This window comes from Selaginella moellendorffii, unplaced genomic scaffold (assembly GCF_000143415.4).
Source record: "Selaginella moellendorffii unplaced genomic scaffold, v1.0 SELMOscaffold_0, whole genome shotgun sequence".
NCBI lineage: Eukaryota > Viridiplantae > Streptophyta > Lycopodiopsida > Selaginellales > Selaginellaceae > Selaginella > Selaginella moellendorffii.
Window position 1 is genome coordinate 4,038,235 of NW_003314261.1, and position 13,452 is coordinate 4,051,686.

A 13,452-nucleotide genomic window follows, 5' to 3' on the forward strand; every position below is an offset into this window, starting at 1 on the left:
TGTGACCGTAGAGGGAGGATGGCTCCCAGGGGCAAATCCACATTGTCTTTCCAAAAACCCTAAAATCGCGAAAAATGAAAACTTAGGGTTCTTGAAAAATTGCCCCTTCTTTCAAAACTTCTCACAATTGCTTGGCGGAATAGGTGCTGCCGAGCTGCCAATTCGCGGGCGCCACATTGTTGTGCACAGTAGTCTTTCCGGTACTGTAGCAAGTGACCATGAACGAGAGACTTTGGCCCTGGAGCTGCTTGAAAACTTGGAACCCTACGCCCCAATTCCGCGTCATGGCGATCCATCCCGTCCTCGATCCCTTCACCGACACCGCCTTGATATCACCGGAGCCGCCCACATTTGTGATGAACACCATGAGCCACCAGCGATTGCCGCCCAGCTTGAAATTCATGCCGCCGGATCGCACGCATGGCACCCTGACAGGAAAGTTTTCAAACTTTTAGCTGAAGAACCCTAAAATCTCGCGCGTTTTTCTTCTCTCACCTTCGATAGGAGACTGGGATGATTCCCGCCCGCCAAAACGCGATTTTCATGAATGCCGGCTTGGACATGTCGAAATGGACGCGCGGCGGATTGCACCAGCCGCCATTGTTCGAGGGCTTGCTCCAATTGGGCGGGCAAAGATTTGTGGCGGTCACCACCACGGATTTTCCGAAGTAGCAGTGCTTCGATAGCGTGCAAGTGATCTCGTAGCACTGCCCGCAGCCATAGCCGCTGTTGAAGAGCGTACTGCTCAGCGCCGCCGTCATCAATCCATAGCCGGATTGGTACAAATTGCCATAGCCGCAAGCTCCACCTGCGCAAATTTAAATATGATCTCGAAAGTTTCTTCTTTACCCATTGTCTCCCTCGCTGTTTCATCGCCATAGAACGTCGCGAATGCCTGCTTCCACCCGCCGGCGTTGTAGATCTCCTTCGCGGCGTTCGTGGCCCGCTTCTTCAAGCTTTTGGGCGATGCCGCTCTCCCATGATCCACAGACACGAGAAGAGTGGCGCAGAGAAGAAGACACGCGATCACACTCCTCATCATCAACGATCGATTTCGTGTAGAACCCTAATAGAAATCGATCGCAGCATTTCTCGATCTTGCGCGCACGAACTCTAGGAAGAGCTCGTGCCACGATCTTCGATCGAGTCAAACTCTCTTCGCCCGGGAAGTTTTTAAAAAAATATCACACACGTGAAAATGACGTCGCGGGGGAAAAAGTATCGTACATTTGGAGCGCTACGAAGCGGCCATGTTTCTACTGGAGAAACATCCAAGTGATTTCCAATAATTTGTCCCCAATCGAAAATGTCCAGCCACGAATATTTGACGCATGGCGATTCGGCGAATATCCCTCTTACATTTAGTTTAGGTTTCCTTCTTTTTGGGTGTAGGGCTGCCCTACATTCTTCCTATTCTCGAAATCTGACCAGGTGAGTGATCGATTGCGCCAATCTCCGGAAGCAAAATCCGTTGCCTTGCAGGAAGATCGATCGCCATGGCAGAGAATGGCGCCGCCGCGGCGCCGGAGGAGGCGTTTGATTTCGATCTCTTCACCATCGGCGCTGGTAGCGGCGGAGTCCGCGCGTCCCGCACCGCGGCGAATTTCGGCGCCAAGGTAGCCGTGGTTGAGCTCCCATTCGCGCACGTAAGCTCGGAGAGCGCCGGCGGCGTGGGAGGGACGTGCGTCATCCGCGGCTGCGTCCCCAAGAAGATCCTCGTCTACGCCTCCATGTTTAGCGCCGAGTTCCAGGACTCCAAGAACTTTGGCTGGAACGTCCCCGACGGCATCACCTTCGAGTGGAAGCGATTGATCGCCAACAAGGACAGAGAGATCGAGAGGCTCAACGGGATCTACAAGAGGCTGCTCACCGGGTCCGGCGTGACGATCCTCGAGGGAAGAGCGAGCTTGGTGGACGATCACACTGTGGAGGTCTCTCACAGCGATGGCTCCAGCAAGAGGTACCGCGCCAAGCACATCCTCGTCGCGACTGGGAGCCGCGCGGTCCGCTTGAACGTCCCGGGGAAGGAGCTGGCCATCACCTCGGACGAGGGGCTCAATCTGGACGAGCTCCCGCGGCGCTGCGTGATCGTCGGCGGCGGCTACATCGCGGTGGAGTTCGCGGGGATCTACTCCGGGATGGGGAGCAAAGTGGAGCTCCTCTACAGGAAGAAGACGCCGCTGCGTGGATTCGACGACGAGATGCGCGCCGTGGTGGCCAGGAACTTGGAGAACCGGGGCGTCCATCTCCGCCCGGATACCAACGTGACCAAGATCGAGAAAGTTGGCGGCGAGCTCAAGGTCTCGATTGACAACGGTGGCGAGATCATGACCGACGCGGTGCTCTTCGCGGTGGGGAGGAAGCCCAAGACGAGCGGCTTGAATCTGGAGGAGCTGGGCGTGGAGCTGGACAAGTCGGGAGCGATCAAGGTGGACGAGTACTCGCGAAGCAGCGTTCCCAGCGTCTGGGCGATCGGGGACGTGACCAACAGGATCAATCTCACGCCGGTGGCGCTCATGGAGGGGACGTGCTTCGCAAAGACGGCGTTTGGCGGGCAGGCGACCAAGCCCGACCACGAGAACGTTGCGCGGGCGGTGTTTTGCCAGCCGCCGCTGGCGGTGGTGGGGCTGTCCGAGGAGGAGGCGGTGGCGGCCGCCAAGGGGGAGGTGGCGGTGTATAGCTCCAGCTTCACGCCCATGAAGAACACCATATCCGGGAGGCAGGAGAAGTCGGTGATGAAGCTGCTGGTGGACACTGGCGATGATCGAGTGCTGGGGGTTGCGATGTGTGGGCCGGACGCCCCCGAGATCATGCAGGGGATTAGTGTGGCGCTCAAGGGCGGCGCCACCAAGGCGCAGTTCGACTCCACGGTGGGGATTCATCCCACCGCTGCGGAGGAGTTTGTGACCATGAGGAGCGTAGCCAGGTTCGTGACCAAGTCTGGGGAGGTCCGGAAGCCATGAAAATGAAAAGTTCGAATAATAGGAATTTTAACTCTTATTCGTTTCGTTTTTAAATTATATTGATTTTATTGTGGTAAAATAAATTAATGAATATTCTCAACATCCCCTCTTGTAACCCTAATTTTCTGCCCTTTTCTAGATGTCTTTGTTAAACCCTAGGAACGAGCACCTCGCCGTGTCGCGGTCGCGTCGCTCTCGCGGTCGGATCTTGCGGCGCAGCTGCTGCCACTGTAGCTGCTCACGCGTAATCTCGATCCAAATTGGCGCATTCCAGGCCGGGATCGAATCAGGGGCGATGGGAGTGGAGAAGGGCGGTTTAGTCGCCGCCGCCAATGCATCTAACTATTTCAATTATGAATCACCTAACTATTGCGTGGAGCTGTTTCCAGAGGGCCATGAGGTGGATAGAATGAGACTGGTGCAAAGCATAGAACGGGAGTTGTCAAGCAGCAAGACGTGGGTGCTTGTTGACCGACGTCTTGGCATGGAGCCCCTGTGATGGACAGCGCCTGAGAATCCCGCTGGAGCTTGTGAAAACGCCTGATTGTGGCCTCCTATTAGCTCCTGGGAAAGGGGTGGCCACAAGATGAGTTTGAGGTGCAGATGGACGCAGAGCAAGCATTCATCTTGAAGAATCAAAAGTGGCTCTTCTCTTCTGTCACAGGTTCATGGGAACATCTTGATTCCATAACTGATGATGCCGTTTCCAGATTCAAGCACACCAATGCATCTCCCATGAGTGATCCTTTCTCTCTGACGCCGTGGCAGTATTACCGGAACTGGGTGGGCTTCCATGTCTACAAGGGAAAAACCTTTGCCATAGTTTTGAACTCGAAAGTAGATGTTAACATTTGAGGTTTTATGGTGGGAACACGACGAATGGCAAAGCCTGGATTCACATCTTAGTTATTGTCAAGGAATAACACGCTTGGGCCATGGGTGGCCGATGCATATGCATTTGGCAAAGGAATGAGTACGACTGTATGGGTAGTATATGACTTGGAAGACAAGGTGTGGCATTATCACTCGATCGAGGCTGGCTGTCAGTCGGGGGGTATTACAAAGGTTATGGTTTGCAATAGAGGTCACCTTGGGAATATTGCTGATTCCTTTGTTGCAGTGATTTTGACTTTCCCTCCATCCTCTGGTACCATAATGTGTTATTTCTTCTTTCTTTTTAATCAAAATAAAGGAATATAAATGGGTTGATTATTGTATAAGCCTCAAAGATACCTCTCTTCTACCATAGGTTCTCTTGTAAGTATGAGTTTTTGTTGATCTATTGACATGGAAGAGTGATTGTTTTTCTTGTAGATTTGAGTCTGAGATGACCAAGAGGCTTGCTCAAGATCACACAGGCATGTAGCACTTGTTGTAGAATTGGATTGTGGCTCAAAGTGCTTCATCAATTTATTTGTCCAACACCATTCTCACGATATGCTCACTCATAGATCCCACATCTCTTAATGTTTGTTACATATCATGGGATGATAAGACAGAACTCAAGAATAGTATATGAATTTCATAGCTCCATCCAAACCACTGTTCAACTAACATTTAATGGTCTTTTTGGGGGATATGTTGATGGGGTTGCTATGTTAAATGAGGTGTTGAAGATGTATTGATTGCAAGTGAAATCAGCTAGTTGGTTTAATATTTGCATCAGAAACTTGCTGACACATGTAAATCCCAACATTTCTGAGCCACTCAAGTTAGGTGTATTCTATCATGTATGTATTAGTCCTTTGTTTGTGGACATTGATGCAATTTAGAGAGTCTTAGTAGTGTTTTGAGGTTGACCATATTGTGTAATATTCATGTTATGAAGAGGTGTTTTATTATTTTAGTTGTGAATATCAAGAGTTATACTATCATTTATTCCTCTTATACCATATCCACTCTCTTTCACAACTTATGGTATGGAGTTGATAGAGTGTGAGAGTGAGAAGCTTTTGGCTCAATTCCAAATTTATTTGGTCCCATTAATCAGACCAAGTCCATTATGTAGACATGGTATAGCTTGAGATGTATGTCTTTTTAGAATAGAACCTTGCTTGTGATTTCCTTACAATAAATAGTAGTTGAATATATGAATGAGAAGTCTATCTTGAGTCATTTGCAAGTCATATAGTCTATGGGCAGTTAAGTCACAGTTTATTCTCAAACCAGATAGGACTAAGTGCTACAATCAACTATTACCCTTTAAACTATGTTATGGTGGTTGATTTGTATCATTTGTGCAAGTGGAGATGTTTTTGAGAAAGTATTGGAGTTTATAATGGCCTTATATGAGGGATGAGGGTGATTATGGCACAACTCACAAGGGCACAAAAGAGGTATAGTGATTGATTATAGTTGGCACTTACTATTATAAATGGAGTTGACTAGTCAACCACTGACCACATAAGTGATAAGTGAGCCAATTATTTCATAATGTTTTTAATTATAAAATAAAAAAATGACATTTTAGGATAGAAAAAATAAACTATTAGTAGTAAAACTAAACTACTACTAGAAATAAATTAATCATTTCTGACACCTTTAACATTTTTCTCAATAATTCTTATATCTTCATTTGGAAGATCTTGCGTAACTTATATCTCTAAATTTTTCATATCAAAATATTTAAATCTAATTTATATCTCTATAATCCTCAATTTTTATGGCTTAAGCTTGATCTTATTGAGATTGATCTCCAAGAACTTCACTTCTTTACTTTTAACATGATCCACCACTTTTGTGTTGTTATGCACATAAATTAACTTCTTTAAGTCTGCAAAAAATAAGTGGCTGAGTCATTTATATATTTCAACTACTCTAATTTTGTTTATATAAGAAAACACCCTTCTTGATTTAACACATAAAGTGTTAATTTTCTTAACTCAGTTATCTGATACTTGTATAAATTCCACAAAGATAGTAGGAATTTTCTTTTTACTTGAGTTTTAGCAAGTTTGGATTGATAACTCTTCTAATTCCTTATTGAAATATATTAAATTACTCATCCAATTTTTTTTCCAATTAAATATCTTCATGTTATAAAAATTATAAATAATCCATCCAAAAACTTCTTACTTTAGCATTCAAGTCTTATTCAAAGTATAAAGAATTTAAAATATGTGTAGTGTTGTGTATAAAACTAACTTTTCATCTACATTAGTCTTTAACCAAGATTTAAATAAATCAACGTTACCTATATCATCTTGAGTTGTAAATTTAATATTTTAATTATATGATATATAGTTTTTATAGATTATTATTATTACCCTTATGACTAATATAAAGTAGCACTTTCAAAATAAAAGTTATCATGATTAATAAAATAGAAGCATTTTTTTCCAAATCTGATAATTGAGAATTGTTGTATGAATTTCCTTAGCATCCTTTGTATGATACACAATTCAATTTTTATATTCATTATAAATTGTTAAAGACACATTAAAACAACATTATGCTAAAATTAATTGACCATAAGGGCAATGCAAAAAATTAAATTTTTGCAAGCTTCATGAGTTCTCTTGGGAAAAACTCTCTTATATAAGCAAGCAATATTAATTTTTTAGCTATGAATCTCACAATTTTCTTATAGTCACTTACCTTCTAATAAGGAAATCTAAATATGGTATAGATATTAATGTTGTAAGATAAAAGGGGAATATTTCCTCTCTTTTTCCCCCTCTTGATACATAATTCAAAGCATTATTAGTCACAACTTCAATACATTTTTAACACCAACATACAAATTGATTAATCTAAATTACTCATAAGGTCAAAACCTAATTTTCTTTTATACTTTGGTGTTAGCAACCTACTATAATATATAAAGTTTAGAAATTATCTACTCTTTATGTTAGATTATGAACTTCACCACTACATTATTCAAATTGTTATATCTTGGTTTATTAAATATTTCCCTAATATTGTTATCTTGTCTTGTCTTCACTTTTGACAAGTAGATGATCCTTCATGGTATACAAAAACAATCACATACTGGGATTGATTAGCACTATATATATGTCTTAAATCTAAAAACAAATGTTTCATTAAAACATTAGCTTTATAGATTTGCCATAGAATGTAAATTAAAGGAGTAGTTGTGATTTTCTCCATAAACATTCATTAAACTTATTCTTAAATATAAAAGGGAATATTTTAAGCACTAAATTACTTCAATATTATACCCTAAAACTCTAGCAAAATGAGCCTTAATTTTTTTATGACTACTGTATATTTTCCATAATAGTTATATTTTTACTGTCTAACTCCTCAATTACTATAAATTTCCTTACATATTGGTACTCAAGAAAAAAACACTAAACCAGAATGTAGAAAATCCCAAAAAGCTTAACTAGAACATGGTTAGTGGCAGTGAAGAAAATCCCAAAACTCAGTGAAGATCAAATAATCACATATGCAATGGTGATCGTAATCATAATTGAAACCAATAATCTTAATTGCAAGGCAAGTATAAAGTAGATTGTAGAGAGAGGTGCAATGGTCTTTAATACAATGGTCTTTATGTAATCAAATCAAATTGTAATCCCATTTATGAATGCAATGAGAGGTGTGATGATTTTAACCTTGGGCCAGTGTAGGCATGGTATAGTTCAGAGTAACAATACCCATAAATCTAACTGATGGAGCTAAAATAGCTTTTCCAACTCCAATAGTTTTTATGAGTTTATAGTGATATTATTTAAAATGATGGAAACACCTCAATAGTGTTAACGACTAAATTTTCGATTCTAATTTAGTCACTTAACCACACCTCTGACCACTTAGAGGGGTCTTATTCACAACCTCCTTAAGTCCAATTCAGGACTTGGGACTTGCTAGTCCCGAGAATGGCATCCATGCCACTCAACCCTTGCACTTGGTCAAGGTGCTCCACGTGTCCAGTCCCAAGACCGACACCCAAAGGTACCACTGATATATCATCCCATTACGCTAAGGCCATGCCCATTCACCTTTGCCGCACTGGTGGTCCAATACCACTTGCATCACAATCCCGTCTCTCCAAGACTAGGCCGTCTGTCCACGAGTGGTCATCCTAGATCCACTCCTTAGCATCCTTAGGATGCCCATAGACATGGGGAATAGCCTTCCCCAACATTCCTTTGTCAGTTCCTACCAAGTCCCTTTTCCGTCCATGGCCATGTTCACCAACACTGTGTAAGCTCCTAAGTTTGGACTTCCCGGGAGGTCACCCAGCCCAGTACTATTCAAACCCAAGGACGATTAACCCCAAATATCCCAAGACCCTTAACCGATTGGAAAAGGGGGTGCACTCTTATTCATGGGCCCTTTCCCTCTATATTTGAACCCTTATGGATCGTCTCTCGAGTCGTTCCCTTTGGTTGCTTACAATTCACCACGCTTCCCTGCAAGTTCACGCCCTCGTGAACGGAAGCTGAGAGCCACAGCTCTCCCGAGAGCCTCGCTCTCTTGACACCCTACCCCTCGGGTCGAGCCCAGTGGGAGCAAACTGGACTAGCCAGATGTCAATCAACATGTGGTGCGATTCCCCTAGCCAACCAACAGAGTCGGACCCGAGACCCCTCTGATACCAAATGTAATCTCCTAAGTTTGGACTTCCCGGGAGGTCACCCAGCCCAGTACTATTCAAACCCAAGGACGCTTAACCCCAAATATCCCAAGACCCTTAACCGATTGGAAAAGGGGGTGCACTCTTATTCATGGGCCCTTTCCCTCTATATTTGAACCTTTATGGATCGTCTCTCGAGTCGTTCTCTTTGGTTGCTTACACACTACCACTAGATCAAGGCCTGCAGGCCTAGCCACTAAGTCCCATTGTTCTCTAGGACTTCCTCACCATATGATTATATCCGTAGTCACTACACTAGAGGATTGTTCTTCCTCTTTTCCCCATTTGGGATTTCGGGACAACATTTCGGAACACCATGGCCCTACGCGAGCCTCATGGGTACTCTTCCCACCTTCCACCTTTAGGTGCTCTAGCCATGGGCTTAGAGCGAGGTTCCGTTGAGCCACACTAAGTATCCAAGTAGGTAGTGCCACCCACACTTGGACTGGGAGCATCGGCCAGTCGATCTCCTAGGAGAACTAGAGCTGACTCTCGAACACTTCACCAAGATACCCTGCTTGTTGGTCCATATTCACTTTAGTCTTAGACTTCCCAGTGGTCAGTTCATCACCCAACACTGGGTCTGGCCTTCCTGGGCTAAATTGGCCTTTCTTGGGCAAACTGGCTCCACTGTAGTCCTCCCCCTTACTATACTTTTGGAGCTCACCAAACCCCCCAAGGTCTGGGAGACGAACGCTTTGGGCTTTCACCCTCTTAGACTCGGACTCGGACTCGAACTCGGACTCAGACTCGGACTCGAACTCGAACTCGGACTCGAACTCGAACTCGGACTCAGACTCGGACTCGGACTCAGACTCGGACTCGGACTTGGACTTGGACTCGGACTCAGGCTCGGGCTCGGGCTCGGTCTCGGCCTCGGTCCCAGTCTCGGTCCCGGTCTCGGTCTCGGTCTCGGTCTCGATCTCAGTCCCGGTCTCGGTCTTCGTCCTGGTCTCGGTCTCGACCTCGGACTCCATCTCGGGTTCTTCTCAGACTCCATCTCAGATTCCATCTCGAGTCCATCTCAGACTCCATCTTGGACTCCGTCTCGGTCCATCTCGGACTCCATCTCGGGTCCTTCTCGGACTCCATCTCGAACTCCATCTCGGACTCCACCTCATACTCCAACTCGGGTTCATCTCGGACTCCATCTCAGGTCCACCTCGGACTCCATCTTGGATTCCAACTCGGGTCCATCTCGGACTCCATCTCAGACTCCATCTCGGGTCCACCTCGGACTCCATCTCAAACTCCATCTCGGGTCCACCTCAGACTCCATCTCAGACTCCAACTCGGGTCCATCTCAGACTCCATCTCGGACTCCATCTCGGGTCCACCTCGGACTTCATCTCGGACTCCAACTCGGGTCCCTTTTTGGAGCCTTGTTTATTGCTTGCTTCATGCTCGTTCTTTGAGCACTCCGTTGGGAGTTCTATTTCTGCTCTTAACCTTTCAAGTTGGAGCCTTTTAGTCCAAATGTGTTACGCTCGTTTGGCTTTTGCTTTAGCCACTACCACGTGGCACTTTGGGGCTTAGGGATTTGTGTCTCACAAATAGATGATAGATAAAATGTTAAAAGGTTTTGAGGAGTTTGTATAAACTTATTTGGTAACATGCATATTGGACCAAAGAGTCTAACATGTATGCGAGTTTGTGGGTGTTAAACACGTCAAAAAAGTGCTTTAGATCCTTGAGAAGCATTTTCTCAAACTCAAACTTTGAAAGTGTAAATTTGGATAAAACTTTTATAGAAGGACTTGGGGTTTTTAATTTCATGAGATAAAGTGCAATTAGATCTTTACATGATGTAGGTTATTGATAAAGTTATTGTTCCTTTTAATATTGCAAAGTTGTATAATGTCTTGAGAAAGGCTGTTTTTTTAGAAATTTGTGCCAATGTTTTTCCAAATTTCTTCTATTTGTGAAGTTTGATTTTGCAAAATGTGCAATGTTTTTGGTTGTAAAAATTTTAGAAAGCATTTGAAAAGCTTAAAAAGCTTTTGACTTTTACATTGGTTTTACACTATTCTTACTTTTGTTGTAGACTTATCTTTCACATAAATGCTTTTAATATGGGTTTTATTATTGACTTAATGAAAAAAACTGCTAATGATTCTATATCTTATTAGGTATATTAGTTATTCTATCATTGATGTGGAGAGCTATTGTAGAGGTATTTTTAGAGTTTCATGCCTTATTTCATGGATTAAATATCTTGATTGAGATAGATCATACAATTGTGATATCAATTCTTACGCATAAGGTTGTGTAACATGCTCTCAAATGCATCATTATGTTTCTAAGCATATAAAACCTTTAAAAAGTTTTAGCTCTGCCAACTTGTTAAGTCATTAAAACTAATTTAAGTTTCCCATTGGTCATATATGACTTAATATAGCCTTTTCTAAATCTACTATAGAGTAATCAGTACATCATCATTACATATGATTACCTCATGTGTTGGATTTAAATATACACCTACATAATATAACAACCAACTCAATTGCATAATTTATTATACAAATAGTGATTTTGTGACATGGTGTTCTAGGTGTATCCATTCTGACTAAGGTCTTGGGATAGCCTCTAAAGTGTTTAACAGCAGCTCAACATTAAATCGAAATAATACAAAAATCAAATGCTCAAACCAAGGTTGATATTCAGTAATCATAATTGGCCTTCCTTTAACAAAATAAGCAAACAAAATTTAAAAAATAACTTATGAGCTGTGATAGAGCATTTATTTTATCTAAATAGATTTAAAGGCTTTTTATAAGATTTTTTGAGAAACTCTCTAAATAAAGAAAATTTTATTGTGCATTACATGTGATTTGCTTAATATTAGTGTTATTCATATTTATTAATTCATTTGATCAAATGGAAGTTTATAATTTTAAATATGTTTTTAATTTATAAACACAAGATTAATTTTATTGAATACCAATGATAATATGGTAGAATAAACTAGAATATACTAGAAATTTTTTAGGAAAGTTTATAAAGTATAAACATATTTATAAATTATAAATAAGAAATTAATCTAAATGAATAACAACTGTTGGATGGTAGAATATTCTAAGATATTTAAATATATTCTAGATATCACCTTGAAAGTTTGCTTAAGTAAAAGAATATTAATCATTACCGAGAGAGAGAGAGAGAGAGAGAGAGAGAGAGAGAGAGAGAGAGAGAGAGAATTTGACATCTGGTACATGAATTATTTAGGGTGTTTAGTTCTTGAAATGAAGTGTTATTTACATCAAGTCAAAGAGAGAGAGAATTCAACATTTGGTACATGCATTATTTAGGGTGTTTTGTTCAGTTCATTTGGAGTTGGTTTCACTCTAGAATAGTTATAAATAACTTGGAGAAGATAGAGTTCACTATAATGGTCTGGTAATCTTCTGGGACCATAGGATCTCCAGATTTATAGATGGGAACCACACAGTTTAAAGTCCATTCCTGAGGGAAATCTTGATGTGCTGCTCATTCAAAGAAGATGCACCACAGGGTCTCCACAGATGCACTCTCCATGCCTGGTATTTTGTTGTGAAAGGAACAGAAAAGGTATGGCCACCTCTTCTTTTTAGTTGACACATCTCTTGACTGGCAAGTGTTTTTGATTCAAGAACAACTTTCCAAGAACAGCAAGTCTGATGGTATTAAGATGACTCGCGTTCATCTTGCAGCGCCATGTAAGTGAGTATGTTATCTGGGAAATACACTATTGATAAAATTTGCAGGTTGTGGTCATGGGAATGGAAAGTGACCAAGAGAACAGATGGTCGGGACGGACACTTGCTCCATCCATGCAGGTCAATGCATTTTTTACTGCCTGAAAACCTGTTGCGTCCCAGGAATGTTGCTTCTACACAACGTATCAAGCTCTTGAATAAAGGTCCTTTATCATATATTTGTATGTATTGTCACGCCTCACACTTTGCCAATGAGATCAAGTCAATTTTGAATACCTTGGAACAACTGTATTCATGCGTGCAACTTAACTCTTGCAAAACTTTTCCAGGTCAGAGATAAGTCCATCTGAAACGCAGTCCAGCTGAAAAACTTGTTGAATGAAGCTTGTAATCTTCCTTTTTCAATTTATTCTCATAGTTTGACACTCTTGAACGATACCAGCTTTTAATTCTTGGCAACTTGGTGGCTAGGGCAATGGGCGAGGGGGAGATTCGCGCTTGCTGCCGCCGGCTTTCGATCCACTCGCGTCTTTGCTGGGCTGCAAATGTCCAAACTTGCGTCGCTGATGATCCCGCCAAAGCGGCCAGCAGCAGCAGGATTTCTTGTGGCAGCAGCGTTGCCAAAGAGCAGCTGAGCAGGAAAGATGCGTTTGAGCTGATTGAAAGCTTGTACCGGGATCATCCAGCGCCGGTTTGGCGGGTACGCACTCGCTCCTCTTAGTTTCGTTCTACGCGATGGATCATCATCTTCCAGGTAGAGAGTAGGAAAGCAATGGAGATACAGCAGCACAGTCTTAAAACTTCCAAGTGTCTCATCTATGGAGAAGTCAGTTTTTTCTTCCTTTTTTGTGTTCTTCCGCCACAGTGGTGTGTTGTTTCTTTTTTGCTTCGACGCTCTCAGGTAAGCTTTATAGCTTTTGCAAGGATGCTGGAGCTGTGTGTGCCTCTGGCTATGGGGGACTCCTCGGGGAAAGGCTTCGCGTTCTACGACTTGGGATGTGGTGCTGGCCGTCCTGTGTTTCTAGCTCCAATGTTGCGGCCGGACTGCGTGAAATCTTGTGGAATCGAGATTATCCCAAGTATGTCTGTTTTTTCGCTGTATGCAAAAGTTCTTATGTGTTGTTTCGTTTTGTCAGGCATGCACGAGATGAATCAGGAGCTACTTCTGCTGTACAAATTGGAGGTTCAA

At 42.7% G+C, this 13,452-nt stretch overlaps 2 protein-coding genes across 2 annotated transcripts; one reads left to right on the top strand and one right to left on the bottom strand.

The window, feature by feature from the left end:
- Window positions 1-8: 8 nt before the first annotated feature.
- On the bottom strand, window positions 9-1,096 carry LOC9632060 (expansin-A7). Its single transcript, XM_002961012.2, has 3 exons — window positions 850-1,096; window positions 496-808; window positions 9-428 (listed from the first exon to the last, which is right to left on the bottom strand). Exons 1-3 carry the CDS (start codon window positions 1,040-1,042, stop codon window positions 122-124), a joined length of 813 nt encoding a protein of 270 aa, XP_002961058.2. The 5' UTR covers window positions 1,043-1,096; the 3' UTR covers window positions 9-121.
- Window positions 1,097-1,380: 284 nt separating this feature from the next.
- On the top strand, window positions 1,381-3,065 carry LOC9641952 (glutathione reductase, cytosolic). Its single transcript, XM_002960370.2, has 2 exons — window positions 1,381-1,431; window positions 1,483-3,065. The coding sequence occupies exon 2, from the start codon at window positions 1,497-1,499 to the stop codon at window positions 2,961-2,963; it is 1,467 nt and encodes a 488-aa protein (XP_002960416.1). The 5' UTR covers window positions 1,381-1,431; window positions 1,483-1,496; the 3' UTR covers window positions 2,964-3,065.
- The last annotated feature ends 10,387 nt before the right edge of the window (window positions 3,066-13,452 follow it).